The 18,911-nt window shown below is 42.5% G+C and overlaps 1 protein-coding gene across 5 annotated transcripts in view; it reads right to left on the bottom strand.

The window, feature by feature from the left end:
* The window catches only part of QKI (QKI, KH domain containing RNA binding), a 230,753-nt gene that overhangs the window by 148,602 nt on the left and 63,240 nt on the right, over nt 1–18,911 (bottom strand). For all 5 annotated transcript variants that reach the window (XM_061624348.1, XM_061624345.1, XM_061624347.1 and 2 more), the window contains exon 2: nt 5,018–5,160. In XM_061624348.1, coding sequence (XP_061480332.1) covers nt 5,018–5,160 — 143 coding nt within the window. The remainder of the gene's footprint in view (nt 1–5,017; nt 5,161–18,911) is intronic.

The following is an 18,911-nucleotide window of genomic DNA, read 5'->3' as shown; positions in this document are numbered from 1 at the left end:
ATGGGCCAAAATCCTTCCAACACTGTGTGCAAAGCTGGTACATACCTACCCCAAAAGACCTACAGCTGTTATTGCAGTGAAAGGCGGCTCTACCAAATATTAATGTGGGGGGGTTGAATACTTATGCAAGCAACATGTTTCAGTTTTTTATGTTTCTTGCAAACATTTCCCAACCTAAAACCAATGTCACCTTACAATAACTGATTTTGAGTTTCAGTGTTTCAAAATAAAATATACAGAACGAAATTACAATGTACCATTTGTAATTCAGTAATATGAAAGCATTGGTCAGGGGACTTTTGCAAGGCACTGTAAAAATATCATTCCTACCCATACTGAGACTCTTAAAACAAAGTTAGCAAATGTTTATGTAGCGCTCCTGACTTATAGTCATCTAAAAACTGGTGCCACAAGGGTTTGTGTTCTCTTTAATTTCTCTGCTTCTAGAAATGATATCAACTTCACCCAAAAAGGTTTTATTCACCATAGTCTGGATGTCATTTTTATATAGTTATAAACTACTTTACACCAAATTCAGGGTGAGCATGAAGCAAGTAAAGATAAAAGAAGAACTGTGGTTTTTGCTAATTTTGACCCCTTCGTAAGGTCCTTAATTTCAATATCACCAGTGCCATTCTTTTTTTACTTTTTCCCTACACAAAGGAGAGAATGCTAAACCCCAGAGTTTAATTTAAGCACCTTCTTTTAAGAGGGAAAAATCCTGCAGCTGACCATTTTGTCAAATTATCAGTAACTTGAGTCCTCATATCTCAAAAGGAGGTTAATTTAAAAATCTGGCATTTTGCTCAAAGCCTCAGTCCATGCAAACATCCTTGCCAATTTTCATCATGGTGTTTTGCCCAGTTAAGGGGGGGAAATCATTTGAGTAGGGAAATGGTAGAAAAATACAGTAGGGTTCCGCTAATATGGCGGCTTTCAATTAGAGTAAGGCCCCACTCATACAGGCTTGTTCCGCTTTTATGGTGTTTTTCAGGTGTCGGGCGCCATTCTTGAGTTCCGCTTTTAGGCCGGTTTCGCTTTTGGAAGGGGGTCTGGAACGTAACCCGCCGTATGAGTGGGGCCCTACTGTAATGGCACTGGTGATATTGAAATTGAGGACCTTACGGAGGAGTCAAAGTTAGCAAAAAAACCCACAATTCTTTTTCTATCTTTATTTGCTTGCTGCTCATCCTGTATTTAGTGTAAAGCAGTTAACAACTGAATGAAAACGACACCCAGACCATGGTGAATAAAGCTTCTTTTTGGTTGAAGTTGCTACCTTAAATGTTTCTGCTTCTATAAATGATAATGCAAACCCTTGCAGCACCAGTTTTTAGATGACTGTCCCCCCTTTCTGACCCCCTCCCCGTAAATCAGGGGTACCACATAAATTTTTGCTAATTGTGTTTTTGATGTCTCAATATGGGTAGCATTTATTTTTATTTTATTTTATTTTTTAAAGGTTCAGAAGCCACCCTTTGGTGAAAGTAACTGGACTGACCCTATTTTAATAGTCAATAAACTGGAGACAAATAAGAAATATAAACTAACACACATTAGGGAGCAAACATCATGCAGATTTCAGAAGCTCAAATCAGTCTAGAAACAGCAGTTTGTTCCATGTTTTCTGTCTTGAACAATCAGAATAACTTCATATTTTACTTTTATTCCTTCAAAATCTGAGTTCTCTGGCAAAATAATTCTATACTCCAAACTGAACACAGAAAATCCATATTCTGTTTATAAGTAACCCCCAGACAGACATTTGTTGTTATAAGGGTGCATTTATTTAGCATGTCCAACACACAGAAGGCATTCAGAAATTTCGACAATCCCCAAGCTGATTCCAGACAGCCCCAACAGCAGCTCTTTCTACTGATGGCATTGCTCCATGCTGGACTACTTGTTTATTTGCTTCACTACTGACTGACAGGATATTTAAACTGGACCCCAGGGATCACATTTGATAGGCTCTCTTTTTGGTAGGAATCTGATCTTATGCTGTCTTCTAGTGCAAAAAGCCAGTTTGTCTGATTGCTCTACCACCTCGCTGATGGAAATATAGACAACTGTCAGGGATGTGTTCTTCCCCCAAGCAAGCAACAGACTGATCATGCTCATCGGTCACACACAAAAATTTCCGAAAGACTGAAAACAGATATTCATGGCATCTCACTTCTCTTGTGATTTATCATCATCATAATTTATTATCCAATCTTCACCCAAAGGACCTAAGGCAGGTTATAACAAGTTTAAAATACAGCATTAAAAGATTAAAACAACCTAAAATCACAAAATAAGGTGGGTCCCAACAATATATGTCTCAAGGGTCAAAGGCCAGGGTAAAGAGTTGCATCTTCAACATTCACCTAAAACTGTACAGTGAAGTTTCCAGACACACCACAGTGAGGAAGGAGTTCCACAAATTAGAGGCTACCACAGAGAATGCCCTCTCCCAGGCCACCACCACTTGAGCTTCACAGGGTAATGGAATTACCAAAAGGACCCCTCTGCTGATCTCAACACCCAAGAGGGTCCACAGGGAAGGAGGCAGTTTTTCAGATATTTGGGAGCTAAGTTGTTCAGGGCTTTAAATACTAACAAGAACACCCTGAATTGGGTCTGGAATTGAACTGGCAACCAATGCAACTGTTTTAGAACAGTGGTTATATGCATTCTAAAAGGAGCCCCAGCCAGTAACATGGCCGATGCATTCTGGGCCAGTTAAAGTTTCCGAATCATCAAGGGCACCCGCGCATAGAGCACACTGCAATGTTCCAGTCTGGAAGTTACCACAGCATAGAATACTGTGGCCATGTCATCTCGGTCCAAAAGGGGGTGAAGTTGGCACACCAGCTGGAGCTCGAAAAGGCACTCGTCGCCACTGAGGACACATGAGCCTCCAGTGACAATGTTGGATTCAGGTGTACGCCCAAGCTGCAGACCTGATACTTCAAAGGGAGCGCACCCCATGCAAAACAGGCCATCTCCCTACCTCTTGGACATGAGAAATCTTAACTTCATTGCTTCCTCAATACCCAACACAAAAATTTAATTAAGGAAATTTAGAAAACAAAGCTGAATATTCAATGCACTATCTGAAAAAAGTTCACCTTATCCAACAGCGCCACCATTTGGAAAACAGATATGGGATGGATTCCCTATCATGTTTTATAAAAAGGAGGTACCTGCAGAGCGCAAGACTTTTAGAAGAAATAAAAGCTCACAGAGGCCACCCTGTCATTGCTTTCTAGAGTATTCTACCTAGCATGATGCCACGAGTACCTATATGGGACTTACACACACCAGTAAATGGGGTGGGAGGGGCTAATACTGATGACTAGAATATTCTTAATAGATTCATAATGACTGCTGACCCTTAGAGCAAGATGTCAGGCTATCACTGTCAGGCTATCACTGGAAACCCTGCATTTTTGTTTACATATCAAGATGGGGACACTTCATCTGTTTCAGCCTACAGTCCTAGGGAAGAAAATTTAATACTTCTACCTCTACCTACACAACACATTTTCCTCAATCTAAGTTCCATCTTGCGCAAACTACCTACTTGCCCCACAAACAAAAAATTGGAACAAAAGGAATATAAAAAAGCTTGTCCATTCTGAGACCCTAGAGAGCTGCTGCTAGTCAGAAATAGGTCTTTCCCATAACTTCCTACTGCAGGAGTGGGGAACTTAACCCAGGTGCTGAGTGCAACCCTCCAGACCCCTTCATCTGGCCTCCAAAACTCTCTCCAGACCACAGCCCTAACTGAGCCTTCATTGCACCATAGCTGTTTGTGTCTGGCTGGAATGTCCCTAAGTCTGATAATGTCTCTTGCTTGCCTGGACAAAGGGGGGTATGTGAATATTAATTTATTATTTATTAATTAAGCTTATAAACCGCCCGACTACCAATAGCTCTCTGGGCGGTGAACAAAGTACAGTAAAATCATAATACAATACCACAGGACATAAAAACAATCAAAAATCAATTACAACAATTTGTATAAATTTAAATTAAACTAAATTTTAGTATGTGTAAATACTAGTCTACTGTACAAAGATAACATTTACATTTTTTCCACTGCCCACTTTTGACTCTGGTCCCACCCACCACTAGCATATCACCCTCTGAAGATTACCCAGAATGTGGCTCTCTTTAACTGGAAATGCCAAGGATTGAACCTGGCACCCTCTGCAAGCAAAGTATGCTTACACACATTCTCTTGCCTTGCATTAAATGAAACCATTACTATATAAAGAATGAAACTTGCTAACAAAGTAATATCCAAACTATTTTCAAATCAAACCACACTGCTGAAAATATTTTAGTGTGTATTTAAGTTAAAATGTTATTCAAGAGTGTTTTTTTTTTTAAAGTTTACAGAGCTATGCAAATGACAATCAACTACGAGGTTCCAGATGTTATTGTGCTGTAAAAACAAAATGCCAGGTTTTCTGAAGTGCAGTTCTTGTAATTCAATATGGTACAGAAAGAAGAGGAATGACTAAGGATCCTACCAAACATCATGTGAGCAGCAGGCTAGGCTGTGTCTGTTCTTATATCTAGGAATGTTCATTATGTCTATATATGGAGACATCTGGGGAACATCTTATTGTAGACAGGTGATTTGATCATGAGCACACAAATTAAAAGAGCTGAGGGGATGAGTACAAAGTTTCTTATCCCTTGGCACCATGACAGAATCAGATAGATAGCTCCTAGAATCCACAAATATGCAATAGTATTGTTTTGCCAAGTGTTTGGCAATGACTAAGCAATGTTATTTATTGACAGGTCATCATACTCGGTCAAGCAACCACTTTCCTAACTTTACTTTAGTAAAAAAAACAGCAAGATGATGTTCACCATATAAGTCATAAAAATTGCTTGCCTTACCCCTCACTAGCATTCTTGGATCCACAGAATATGCACCAATGAAGCCACATGAGAAGGCACATTGAGAGAATATCATATGAGCCAGAAGACAAATTCATTAAAAGTAGGTACTTACATCTGGATATTCTTTTACAGGCACATATAGTTTCTCTTGTAACTGTACAATAGGTCCCACAGCATCAGGTAACTCTGCACTTCTTTTCTCCGTGCTACCATTTAATGTGTCGTTATACATGTCTTTCCGTACTCTGCTAATTTCTGTGGAGGAAAAATGTATACTGTGTATTAAAATGCAAAGCATAACAAATTCTAGAACAGTAGTTTATTAATTTCACTGCAATATTTATGGGACACTGCATTTTATTTCAAAAAAATTATTTCAATTACAAAGTAACTGGAAACTGAATACAGAAGAGCAGTGATGTTTCTTTACATTGTAAAAAAAAGCTGCCACAGTAAAAATTGTTTATGGTATAAATATCTTGACGAGGAAAACCTAATATACTGAAAGCTGTTAATTACCCTTTATTATAGAAAGATGTGAAATAAACAGAATATTTCATGAAATTCAAAGGGTCCATTACTGAACACTATGGCAAAAACATTTAACCCAAGTGTCAATTTTGTCTTTGACTTTATTCTCAAAGTTATGAGACTATTATTAGTAAAGTTATGTAACTAATACTATCCTTAAATTTACAGAATTTTCTATTTTATCATCAGTCTTCTCCAGCTTTTTTGTTTTGCCAGTGCATCATAAATTGCCAAAACAAAAGTGATGCTAGATTCCATATAATTCAGTAGCTTGCAACTCCATTTGTAAAAAAAAATATTAAAATTGTAAAAAGTAAATTCAATTTGTAATTGTTTGAATATACTTTACTTTTAACGGTAAACCAAGTAAAAAATAAACTTTCAATCTGTAAAGATCACTAAAAAATAAGCACTGCGTATTTTTAATTTCCCCCCAAAATTTCCATTCCGCCTGCCTTCCAAATTTCTAGAAAGTTTACATCTCTACTCCAGAGTAAATTTGGAGGTGCACAGAGGGCTACAGCTGGGAGGGAAGGAAAACGATCTCCCATTGCACAATCAGGTGTGCATCACTGGTTGTCACCCTAAGGGTGTAACTCCAGAGGAAACCATAGCAAACAAAATACCCAGGAGTTTTAGAACTTAGATGCTTTCATTTGTCTCTGAGATAGAGATCAAATTATCACATCTAATGCTCAAGAACCAGTCTGGACAATCTTCTGCACCCTCACCAGGAATGTCGCAACCATAAACCAAGACACCAAAATCAGGATAACCTATTTCCAAGGCCAGGGCAACAAACCAGATCCTACAGGTAACCTGCAATATTCCAACAGAGAGAACATCTAGAAATGCTTACCACCCAAGTTCCCCATCTATGTGCTTCATGCGGTAGGCTGAGAATCCAACAGTAACCATTTCAAGTAAGACTAAGTGCATAGTACTAATCATATACAGGCAGGCCCCGCTTATACGGCAGGTTCCGTTCCGGACCCCCGCCATAAAGCAGAAATCGCCGTAAAGCGGAACCCCATTGCGTATAATGGGGCGCATCACGCGAAAATGCCACAAAAGCTGCAAAAGCGGCTTTTAAATGGGGAATGAAAGCCGCCGCATTAGAGGAACATCGGGAAGCGGGGCCCTACTGTAGCTCTTAGCTCATTCACGTTAGACCTCCATTTCTTTAATGATGAGGTCAAGGAAGATCAGAGTTTTCCAAGCAATGACCTTTGCATTTACCAAGGTCATTTAGCTAGGCTTTCAAGGAAGCATTCTGAGGATTGCAGGCTTAATTGTTATTTGAGCCACACTACATTATTTTTAAAAGGTCCAAATTTTGGCAAGTTAAACAGACATCCATGTGCAATATTACAGGTCTTAGTAATAGTCTTACAAATTCAGTCCACAGCAGTTACTGACTTTCTAGCTTACCTTACGTATGAATCTTATGTCTGACATTTGTGGCACACCAAACCCAACTCTTTCTCAAGGGTGAAACCCTGTCCAGGACAGTTGTCTCTCCACCTCCCAGACTTGAGAACTCAGACACACAGCACCTGAATCTTTTCAAGATTCAGCCTCAATTTATTGGCGCACATCCAGCCCATCACATCCAATCACCGGTCTAACAATTCAACTGCTTTTCCAAATTCAGCTAGAATAGAGAGATAGAGCTGAGTGTCAAACAAATATTGGTGACTCTTCATTCCAAAACTCCTCAAGACAGCTCCCTGCAACTTCATATAGATGTTAACATTTTTTTGGGGGGGGGGGGAGACAGAGATGAAATCCTGAGGGACACCACAGGACAACTCCCATGGTGTCAAACAGTAGCCTCCCATAACTATTTTCTGGAAACAACCCTGGAGGTTGGAGTGGAACTACTGAAGTACAGTGCCCCCAACCCCCACTTTCCTGAGACACTCCAGAAGGATACTGTGGTCAACAGTATTAAAAGTTATCAAATGATCAAAGAGAATGAGCAGGGTCACACTCACCCCCATCTCTCTCCTGGCAGATATCAACCAGGGCAACCAAGGTAGCTTCAGTGCTTTGACCAGACCTGAAGCCAGACTGGAATGGATCCAAGTAATCACTTTCCTCCAAGCATGCTTGAAGCTGGACTTCACCACTTTCTCAAACACCTTGCCCAAAAAGGGGTATTTGCCAATGGGCTATAGTTGTTTTAACACTTCTGGGTCCAGGGAGGTCTTCTTAAGAAGGGGATGCACCACTGCCTCCTTCAAGGCAGACAGTATCTCCTCCAGTGAAGCATCAATCACTCCCTGGACCCACCTAGTCAACCTCCCACTGGTCAATTTTGCTGTTGCATTTGAGAATTGTACTCTCAGTGTGTAACTCGGGACTTGCTCATTCTCCACGCAGAGGAATTGTAATGATCTGATTCTGTACATGCTCTTATTTAAAAGACTTCCTGTCTTGGTTTGGGGGAAGTACATATATGAACACCTTGTCTTAAACATTTTACTCATCATTCTAAAAGAAAATATTTCATAATCCAAAATATTTCCATTTGGGGGGAAAAATACAAAACAAAGACTTTGAAAAACAGGGGAAAAAACCCTGTTTCCTCCCCCCCCCCCAAATGTTGCCAGGTTTTTCTTCAGACCTTCACATCTCTAACTATTCTTCCTTGCCACAAATTATTAATATGACTACATACAACTCAAGCCAAAACTTAAGTTTAATTATATTAGAGTGGAGGGGTAAGAACCTCCTGTTTCTAAACCAACTTTTCAAAAGCAACCGCTTAAAACAATTTTCCAACCCACTCTGTCCCATTCAATTTGGTACTTAAATTTTGTCTTCCATTAAATTTATACATTCTTATGGAATTAAGTACAATGGAATCCAATTAACAACTACTAGCCACTTTAGACAAAGTATAAAATACTGTTATGGGACTGAGGGTTGAGATGGTTTATTTCTATGAATCCCCATTCCAGTCTCTGATTTGGGATCTGTGGTGGAAAAAAACCACTCCGCTGGTCAGATTAGTTTCCTTTGTAAAGCTAGCCTGTGAGCTAATGAATGGGTTTGTCAAGTGGCCACCTTTAGCATATGTAAGAATACAGCACAGAGAGTTCCCATTGCTATTGCAACTCTTTCTGGACAGAGGCCCTCCTCCCCCTGCCCAAACCTGAAGCAAAAGAAAGGCTTATGTTTTTAGTCTAAGCTGGGAAGCTGGGGACTAGGACACACATAATGTTGACCCATTAGGCATTACCGTCATAAGTTGTTTTTCATCAAGTCTGAATGTCTGGGAGTTTGGTGCAAGGAGCAGTGTTATCAGTCTGTAACTGGCCTGAGAACGGACAGCCAAGGCCAGACATGTTGTCATGGTAACCAGGGAGATATCAGCTGGGAAAGGTTCCAACAGCCTGCTGTTACTGTCCTGTCTAACTTTTGCTTTCGAAGAGAGATGTTCTACCTAAGGGGGGGGAATGGTTCTGCTTGCACGCTGTAAGCCTTAATGTCTAAGTAAAGACTCTTAACTTGATCTATTACCTCTGTGATGTTTCTTGACCACTTTACATCCAAATGTAACGTGTGCTGACACGCAACAACCGCACACACCAACAGGGTTATGGGCCCAGATCCAGCACGTTACACAGGAGTAAGTGGCCGGTCTGAAAGGCAGACGGAGATCCAGAGGGCAGCTTGATTGATTGTGCCAGACAGAGGTGAGCTGAACATGGCTGTAAACATGTCTGGTGGAGGCCTGCCAATGGAGAGACTTACGGAAAAGAATTACGCCAGCTGGAAGCTGAGGATGCGTGCTTTCCTGATAAAAGAGGGCTTATTTGATGTGATTGAAGGAACCCCACCAGTTCCCTCCACAGCAGCCTGGCGACGTAGAGACGAGAAGGCTCAGGCTTTTATTACTCTGGCTCTATCCGACTCTCAATTGCTGTACGTGAGAGATGTTCCCACAGCTAAATGGATTTGGGAAGTGTTGCAGGCTTTACATGTGCAACAGACAGCTGGGTCTAAGCTGTGTTTGGCACGGAAGCTGTACCAGCTGCGCTTCACGGGTGAGTGCACCATGAGTGAGCATCTCACTGAATTCAGGCATTTGTTTGCTGAGTTGGAAGACCGAGGGGTCGAACACAGCATCCTTCAGAAGACCTATATGATCCTGGCTTCGCTCGATGGGAGTTGGAATAATTTCGTGATGCCATGGAAGCGATGCCAGATGGGGGGCTGAATGTGGCTTATATTGAGGAAAAACTGACCCAGGAGTGGCAGCGGAGACAAGAAGCGAAAAGTGCCGAGCCGAAGGAGGCAATCAGAAGCAAGCAGGATGGCAAGCAGGAGCAGCAACGGCTTAAATCTTGTTATTTCTGCGGAGCACGTGGGCACCTTCAAAGAGACTGTGCAGTCAAGCAAAGAAACAGAGACAAAGACTGGAAACAGGGAAGTGTGAACTTTGTCAGTAAAGAAAAGCCTCAGTTTATGGATATAGACTGGACTCTGGACAGTGGAGCGTCCCATACTCTCGTAAAAGACTTACGTTTATTGCACACGGCAAGAGAGGTGCAAGACTATGTTTTTTTGGCTGATGGATCGAGACGAACTTGCAAGGCGCGAGGGACGGTGAGATTGGATAAGATTGGAATAATCTCTGATGTTCTGTATGTTCCTGACTTGTCTTGTAATATTTTGTCTGTGAGAAAATTAACCAGTTGTGGGTTTTCAGTGGGGTTTGACAGAGACAAATGTTTTGTGAAAAGAGGGGGTGAGATTTGTATGCAAGGGAGCCTGAAAAATGATCAGTTTGTAATAAAAAGCAATCAAGCAAGGTGTGTTGCGTTTGGTGCTGAGGCGCAGACACATAAAGGCTGTGTCCATGATTGGCACAGAAGGCTGGGGCATGCAAATTATGACACGATTAAGAAAACCCCAATGCATAGTGAAAACATGCGGTTGAAAGATTGTGGTCAGTTGATTGATTGTGATGCCTGCCATAAAGCTAAAATGACAATTGCACCAATAAACCGGGAGGCTAAAAGCTCGACAACAGCTCCCTACCAGCTAGTTCATGTTGATTTATCAGGGCCAATAAACAGTTCACGAGGAGGTGCGAGATACTTTATGGTGCTGGTCGATGATTTTTCAAGGTTTTGTCATGTTTATTTGCTCAAGCATAAAGGTGAGGCTGAGCAAAAGCTCCGTTTGTTCATTAAGAAAGTTGAAACGCAGCATGGCACCATTGTGAAAGCGATACACTCAGACCAGGGAGGGGAATTCACAAGCAAAGCATTGAGTGACTTCCTTGAGAGTAAGGGAATAAACCAGAATTTCACAGCTCCATTTAGTCCGTTTTCTAACGGAACCGCGGAGAGAAAAAATAGGGTTCTTCAGGAAGTGTTGAGAGCCATGTTAGAGGATTCTAATCTTTCACATTCTTTCTGGGGAGAGGCAATTCTGTATGCGAATTACATTCACAATAGGGTGTTACATAGTGCCATTGGAATGTCACCCTATGAGAAACTCACTGGGAGAAAGCCTAGGGTGCAACACATTGACAGATTTGGAGCCCGTTGCTGGGTCCACATTCCACAGGGAAAAAGACGTGGCAAACTTGCACCTAGAGCACAAGAGGGATTTGTGCTGGGATTTCAGAATGCATATTACAGGATACGGATACCACAAACACAGCAATTAGTTCTGAGCAGAAGCATTAAAGTCTCAGAAAAGCCTTGGGATCAAAAGCAAACAGTCATACTTACAGGTTCAGATGCAACACAAGCACAAGTATTTACACCACCAAGATGTGAAATTAGAGAGCACAGATATTCCATTGAAGGATGCATTGAATGAACTGATTTGGGGCAAACGTAAAACAAAGAAACGTAAGGCTGATGATCTGGAATATCCTGAGCAAGACATGCCAGGCACAAGCTCAGGTGTGGGGGCAGTGGAAGCAGAAGCTCCTGTTCTCTTAAGACGCTCTGAGAGAGCTAACATTGGGAAACCACCTGACAGATTTACTGTGGGGGTAATTACCAGCCCAGGGATGCACAAAGAGGTGCAGATGGATCCAGAGACATTGTATCTGACTTGTGTGCAACCAAAGTTTGATTGATTAAGTTGTAAGCTGTACTGGAAAATAAAGTTTGAACTTTACTGGAAATGTATGATGCAATGTACTGAACTGTATTGCCTGTATATAGTAGAAAATGTATTCCTGAAATACCATTGTTATTCTTGTAAATGGAAAATGCAGACGTGATGAAAAAAGGGGGGCCATGTTGACCCATTAGGCATTACTGTCATAAGTTGTTTTTCATCAAGTCTGAATGTCTGGGAGTTTGGTGCAAGGAGCAGTGTTATCAGTCTGTAACTGGCCTGAGAACGGACAGCCAAGGCCAGACATGTTGTCATGGTAACCAGGGAGATATCAGCTGGGAAAGGTTCCAACAGCCTGCTGTTACTGTCCTGTCTAACTTTTGCTTTCGAAGAGAGATGTTCTACCTAAGGGGGGGGAATGGTTCTTAAGCCTTAATGTCTAAGTAAAGACTCTTAACTTGATCTATTGCCTCTGTGATGTTTCTTGACCACTTTACATCCAAATGTAATGTGTGCTGACACGCAACAACTGCACACATCAACACATAAAGGCCTGCTTTCTGCACCATGGTTTTGGGGTGCCTCCCTACAAGCCTGATGAAAAAGCAGGATCTATTGGACTGTTAATGCTGTGAACACCTCCATATTATGCTCAGGTTGAACATATGTGTATATAAAAGCCACATATGCTATAAGACATCACAGAAGTATCTAAAGTTGTGCATGGTGTGGAAAAAATGGATAAAGAAAAGTTTTGCTCAGTTTCTCATGATACTAGAAATCAAGCACATCCCGATGAAACTGTATGTTACAAAAGTCAGGACAGAAAATTCTTCATACAGCGCATAGTTAAAACTATGGAATTTGGTCCCATAAGAGGCAGTAATGGTTGCCAACTTGGAAGAGTTTAAAAGAACATCAGACAAATTTATAGAGAATAAGGCTATTAATGACAGCTGGCGTAGCACAGTGGGGAGGAGAGCCTAGCTGGGAGCCCAGAGTCTGTGAGTTAAAATCCCCACTCGTGTCTCCTGGGTGTCACGGGCCAGCTAAAGATCACCCCCACAGTGAGTGGCTCAGGGGTTACGTGCCCTGCCACCTGTGCAGCCATGGGCAAGCTGCATAGTCCCAAGGAGCCCAGTTGCCCCCCAGCTGGCAGTTGCAGACAAGGAATGGGCTGGCTTGTGCAGCTGTGGCAAGCTGAGCAGGCCTAGCCAGCTGGGGAGGACTAGCCTCAGAGGGAAGCTATGGTAAACCCCCTCTGAATACCACTTACCATGAACACCCTATTCATAGGGTAGCCATAAGTCAGGATCAACTTGAAGGCAGTCCAAGGCTATCAATGACTACTAAACCTGATGGCTATGTTCCACTTCCACTGCTGGAGGCAGCATGCTTCCAAATAACCAGCTGCTGGAAACTTCAGGAGGGAGATGCTTTTTGCACTCAACTCCTACTTGTGGGCTTCCTATAAGCATCTGGATGGCCACTATAATAACAGGATACTGGACTAGATGGGCCACTGACCAGATCCAACAGGCTCTTATGTTAACTTGAGACTGAATAAAACATGGTACATAGCAATAAATAATGTTTCCAAAGCAGTTTGCCATGTTTTAAGGAAGTTAATTTCACTAGGTAACAAAAAACCATTTCATGATCTGAAATAGCTCTTTGGATCCAAGCTATTAAGAGGATTCATTGCAAGCGAGTACCTGAGTGTGAGTACCTGAGCATCTCGGTGCTTGCTTGCTTGCTCCTATAGGTTTCTGTCTCTCAGGACAGCTGAAGGATTGGGACCCCATGCCTGACCCTAACTCCAGAGAGATGCTGCAGTCAATCTTGCAGCCTTTTGCATCAGCTCTTGGCTGGGTCACGGGGCATAAAAGCCAGACTGCCCTTGGGTGGTAGGTTTGTTGGCGGCGGGGTCATCACCAAAGGGGCAAAACCAAAGGGGATCACCCCTCAGAGAGTACCAAGGTCAAGGACGTTACCCCCCCCTCTTTAAAAACCAATCTGGAGGAGATTGGTAGTAGGGATGATGTATGGTGCAAAAAAAATTCCTGCGCAGGGTGAGAGCCTGTGCAGTGAACTGAATGATAGGAGAAAGTTGCCAGATGCCTTCACAGTGAGAGTCTGTAATTGGCAGAAAGCAGGAGAATATATGTGCCTTGAGTGAAAAATACTGAGTGGGTCTGACTGTTCCCAATTCTCTCAGAGGCCTACTGGGAAAATTGGTTCAAGTAGGTTTTGTTGGTGGGCTCTTGTTGGGTTCATTTCAGGTGTTTAAGAGGAGTCTTAGTAAGGAGAAACAAGGGGATGCCACCCCAATTTCAGTGATCATGTGCAGAAGGAGGTATATCCATAGGAAGGTGATGAATTACCATAGAAGATGAGGGCAAGGCTATCTACACCTTGTTCCTCACTGCCACTCCTCTCATGGATGGGTTCCTTGTTGCTCATCTGCTCTGCCCACTGTTCTGTGTATTATGCTGTTTAACACCAGATCCTACACAATCAGACCACACTCATCCATGATTTGATTATGGATGAAGGTGCCAATTTGGTGTGCATTAACGAAACCTGGGTGGGTGAGATGGGAGGAGTTGGTCTGACCCAGCTCTGCCCAGCTGGATACTCAGTGCAATACCAGAACAGACTGCAGGGACTTGCAGGAGGAGTTGCTGTGGTCTACTGAACTTCCATCTCTGTCACCAAGAAACCACTTTGTCTTGGAGCTGGCTGTGAAGGCCTGCACATGGTGTCAGGCCAAGGAGACAGTAAATTAGGGTTGCTGCTGGTGTACCATCCACCCTGCTGCCCGGCAGCTTCTCTGATCGAGCTGGCAGAGGTGGTCTTGACTTTGGTTTTGGAGAAGCCCAGAACAATAGTCCTGGGTGATTTCAATGTCCATGCTGAGGCTGCCTCTAGTGTTCTGGCTTGGGACTTGTTGGCCTCCATGGGGCTGTCTCAAATTGTCACCAGCCCAATGCATAGGGCAGGGCACACCCTCAATTTGCTTTTTGCTCCAGATGGAAGAAGGAATGGTCTGGAGATGGGAGGATGGATGTCACCCCACTGTCACGGTCAGACCACTTCCTGGTGAAGTTTAGACTTATGGCTCTGATCCTCCCCTGCAGGAGTGATGGACAGATGATGATGGTCCACCATCGGAGAATAATGGAATACACTGGATACCTGAATGCCCTGGGGGAGTTTCCACGAGATAGAGCAGGTGACCTGTTCAAACCCCTGTCACTCTGTGGAACAGTGAGGCACGTCAGGCTCTCACAGGGTTGCCCCCTAGCACCCTCTCCAGCACTGTGGAGCCCAGTTTGCACCTTGGTACACCAGTGAGCTAAGGGCAATGAAACAAGCTGGATGATGGCTAGAGCGAAGGACATGCTGTGAGGCTCATCAGGCACATCATAACCATGCCTACTGTGCAGCAGTGAGGGCAGAGAAGAAGGCCCACTTCTCTGTTACCATCGCATCCTCAAGCAGCAGTCCAGCAGAGCTTTTTCATATAGTCAGGGGTCTATTGACATCAACTCCAGCCAATGGAGTTTTAGACCCTTTCAACACCCACTATGAATTGTCTGCAAGGCACTTTGACGGTAAAGTTGCTCACCTCTGTAGAAATCTTGATGCTTCATCCACATCTATGGTACCCTGCAGTGAGGTGTTCAGTCCAACATCTGCTGCAACTTCTCGGGAACAGTTTCAGTTGATGTGGACAAGGTGCTTGCAACAATGTGGCCAGCAACGTGTCCTCTCGACTCTTGCCCTTCTTGGCTTATTAAAGCTTGCGGAGGGGGTTTGAATGAATGGATTCAGGGTGTGGTCAACGCATCGTTGCAGAACGGAGTGGTTCCAGCCACCCTGAAAGAGGCGATGATTCAACCATTCCTGAAAAAGCCCATCATGGACCCATTGGTTTGCGACAACTACTACCCAGACACAAATACCCCCTTCCTAAGGAAGATGATTGAGAGGGTTGTGGCAGAACAATTGCAAGTACTCTTGGATGAAGCAGATTGTCTTGACCCATTCCAGTCTCATTTCAGGCCTGGTTATGGGACAATCGGCCTTGGTCGCAATGATGGATAAACTTTATCAGGAGAATGACAGGCAGTGTTATTCTTACTTGATCTCTTGATGGCTTTTGAAGCCATGAGATGGGTATTGGAGGCACCATTTTACAGTGGTTCTAACCCTATCTCCAGGGTAGTTTTCAGAGAATAGCATTGGGTGATTGTATTTCAGCCCCCTGGCAGTTGTGCTGTGGGTTTCCACAGGGTACCATCTTGTCTCCCATGCTATTTAATATGAAGCCCTTTGGAGCAGTCATCAAGAGATTTCGGGTGAGAAGTCAGCAATATGTTGACAATGCCCAACTCTATTTCTCCGTAAAATCTGAATCAGGAGAGGCTGTGCAAGCCCTGGACTAATGCCTGGACTCAGTGGTGGGTGGTTGAGAGCCAATAAACTGACTCTCAATCCTACCAAGACAAAGACACTGTGAGTTGGTAACAGTTTGCGTAACTGGTCAGTTGCCTGCTTTGGATGGGGTCATATTCCCTCTGAAAGAGCAGGTCCATACTCACGGGGTGCTCCTGGATCCATCTTTGTCACTAGAGGCCCAGGTGACCTCCGTGGCTAAGAGTGCCTTTCACCAGCTTCGGATGGTAAGACAACTCTGGCCGTTTCTGCACCAGGATAGCCCGACCACTGTTGTTCATGCGCTGGTAACCTCTAGGCTGGATTACTGAAATGTGCTCTATGTGGGGCTATCCTTGAGGTTGGTCTGAAAGCTGCAGCTGGTGTGAAATGCAGCAGCGAGACTGCTCAATGGGGCAAGGTATTGCCAATAAGTCACGCCGCTACTGAAAGAATTGCACTGGCCACCTATTAGCTCCATGCTAGTTTCAAGGTTCTGGTTTTGTTGTACAAAGCCCTATACAGCTTGGGACCAGTATACCTGACAGACCATTTTCTCCCTTATATACCCAGGGGATCACTGCACTCTGCAGGTGAGGGCCTCCTGCAGATACCATCTTATCAGGAGGTCCATTCCGCACAACACAGGAATCAGACGTTTAGTGTAGTGGCACCAACCCTGTGGAATTCCCTCCGCTTAAATTTTAGACAGACACCATCTCTATTATCTTTTCGGTGCCTAATGAAAACCTTCCTCTTCCAACAAGCCTTTTAAGTAGAAACCTTATCCCAGTCTGCATCTGTGTTGGAATTGCTTTTCAATATTTTTAAGCCACATTTTTCTAATGTTTTTAAAGCTTTTTTAAAAAAGTTTCATATGTTGTTGTTGTTGTTGTTATATGCCTTCACGTTGATTATGACTAAAGGTGACCCTATGAATCAGCGACCCCAACAGCATCTGTTATAAATCACCCTGTTCAGATCTTGTAAGTTCAGGTCTGTGGCTTCCTTTATGGAATCAATCCATCTCTTGTTTGGTCATCCTCTTTTTCTACTACCTTCTGTTTTTCCCAGCATTATGGTCTTTTCTAGTGAACCATATCTTCTCATTATGTGTCCACAGTATGATAACCTCAGTTTCATCATTTTAGCTTCTAGCTAAAGTTCTTCTTTAAACACACAATTATTTGTCTTTTTTGCGGTCCATGGTATGCACAAAGCTCTCCTCTAACACCACATTTCAAATGAGTGGATTTTTCTCTTATCCACTTTTTTCACTGTCCAACTTTCACATCCATACATAGAGATCAGGAATATCATGGTCTCAATGATCCTGACTTTAGTGTTCAGTGATACATCTTTGCATTTCAGGACTTTTCTAGTTCTATCCTAACTTTCTTCTGATTTCTTGACTATTGTCTCCATTTTGGTTAATAACTGTGCCAAGGTATTGATAATCCTTGACAAGTTCAATGTCCTCGTTGTCAACTTTAAAGTTACATAAATCTCCTGTTGTTATTACTTTCATCTTTTTGACGTTCAGCTGTAGTCCTACTTTTATGCTTTCCTCTTTAACTTTCAACAGCATTCGTTTCAAATCATTACTGGTTTCTGCTAGTAACATGGTATTGTCTGCATATCTTAAATTATTGATATTTCTCCCTCCAGTTTTCACACCTCCTTCATCTTGATCCAATCCCGCTTTCCGTATAGTATGTTCTGCATATAGATTAAATAAATAGGGTGATAAAATATACCCCCATCTCACACCCTTTCCGATGGGGAACTAATCGGTTTCTCCATATTCTGTCCTTACAGTAGCCTCTTGTCCAGAGTATAGGTTGCGCATCAGGACAATCAGATGCTGTGGCACCCCATTTCTTTTAAAGCATTCCATAGTTTTTCATGATCTACGCAGTCAAAGGCTCTGCTGTAATCTATAAAGCACAGGGTGATTTCATTCTGAAATTCCTTGCTCCAATCCATTATCCAATTTATGTTTGCGATATGATCTCTGGTGCCTCTTCCCTTTCTAAATCCAGCTTGGATGTCTGGCATTTCTCGCTCCATATATGGCAAGAGCCTTTGTTGTAGAATCTTGGGCATTACTTTACTTGCATGGGATATTAAGGCAATAGTCCAATACTTGCTACATTCACTGGGATCTCCTTTCTTTGGAACTGGGATGCATATTGAAAGTTTCCAGGATCTGGGCCACTGTTTTATTTTCCATAATTGTTGACCAATTTTTTCCAAAATTTGGACAGATTCAGGATCAGTAGCTTGTAGAAACTCTATTGATATGCTATCTGTTCCTGGTGATTTTTTTCTTCCAAGTATTTTAAGAGTAGCCTTCACCTCACATTCTAAAATTTCTGGTTCTTCATCATACGGTTCCTCCATGAATGAATCTGGCATCCTTGCATCTCTTTTATAGAGTTCTTCAGTGTATTGCTTCCATCTTACTTTTATATCATCTCGGTCAGTCAGTGTGCTCCCCTGTTGATTATTCAACATCCCCACTCTTGGTTTAAATTTCCCTTTAATTCCTCTAGTCTTTTGGAATAGCGCTTTTGTTCTTCCCTTTTTGGTCTCCTGTTTTATTTCTATACAATAACCATTGTAATAGTTCTCTTTGTCCCCACGTACTAGTAGCTGTGCAGTTGCATTTAGGGTTCTGACAATGTTTCTCTTTCCTTTTCCTTCTCTCTTTAACCATTTTAAGAGCTTCCATTGAAGTCTTTCTCTCTTTTTAACAAGAGGTATTGGGTTTTTTTGCATTTTTCCCTGATAATGTCTCTGACTTCACTCAACAGTTCTTCTGGTTCTCTGTCAACGTAATTGAAAGCCTCAAATTTGTTCCTTATTTGATCTTTATATTCTTCTGGGATCTTATTTAAATTGTATTTTGGCATTATGATTGCTTAGTTGTTCTTCTTTAG

The sequence above is a fragment of the Rhineura floridana genome, chromosome 4 (genome assembly GCF_030035675.1).
Source record: "Rhineura floridana isolate rRhiFlo1 chromosome 4, rRhiFlo1.hap2, whole genome shotgun sequence".
NCBI lineage: Eukaryota > Metazoa > Chordata > Lepidosauria > Squamata > Rhineuridae > Rhineura > Rhineura floridana.
The sequence above is the reverse complement of the archived record's forward strand: the minus strand, read 5'-3'. Positions and strand labels throughout refer to the sequence as shown.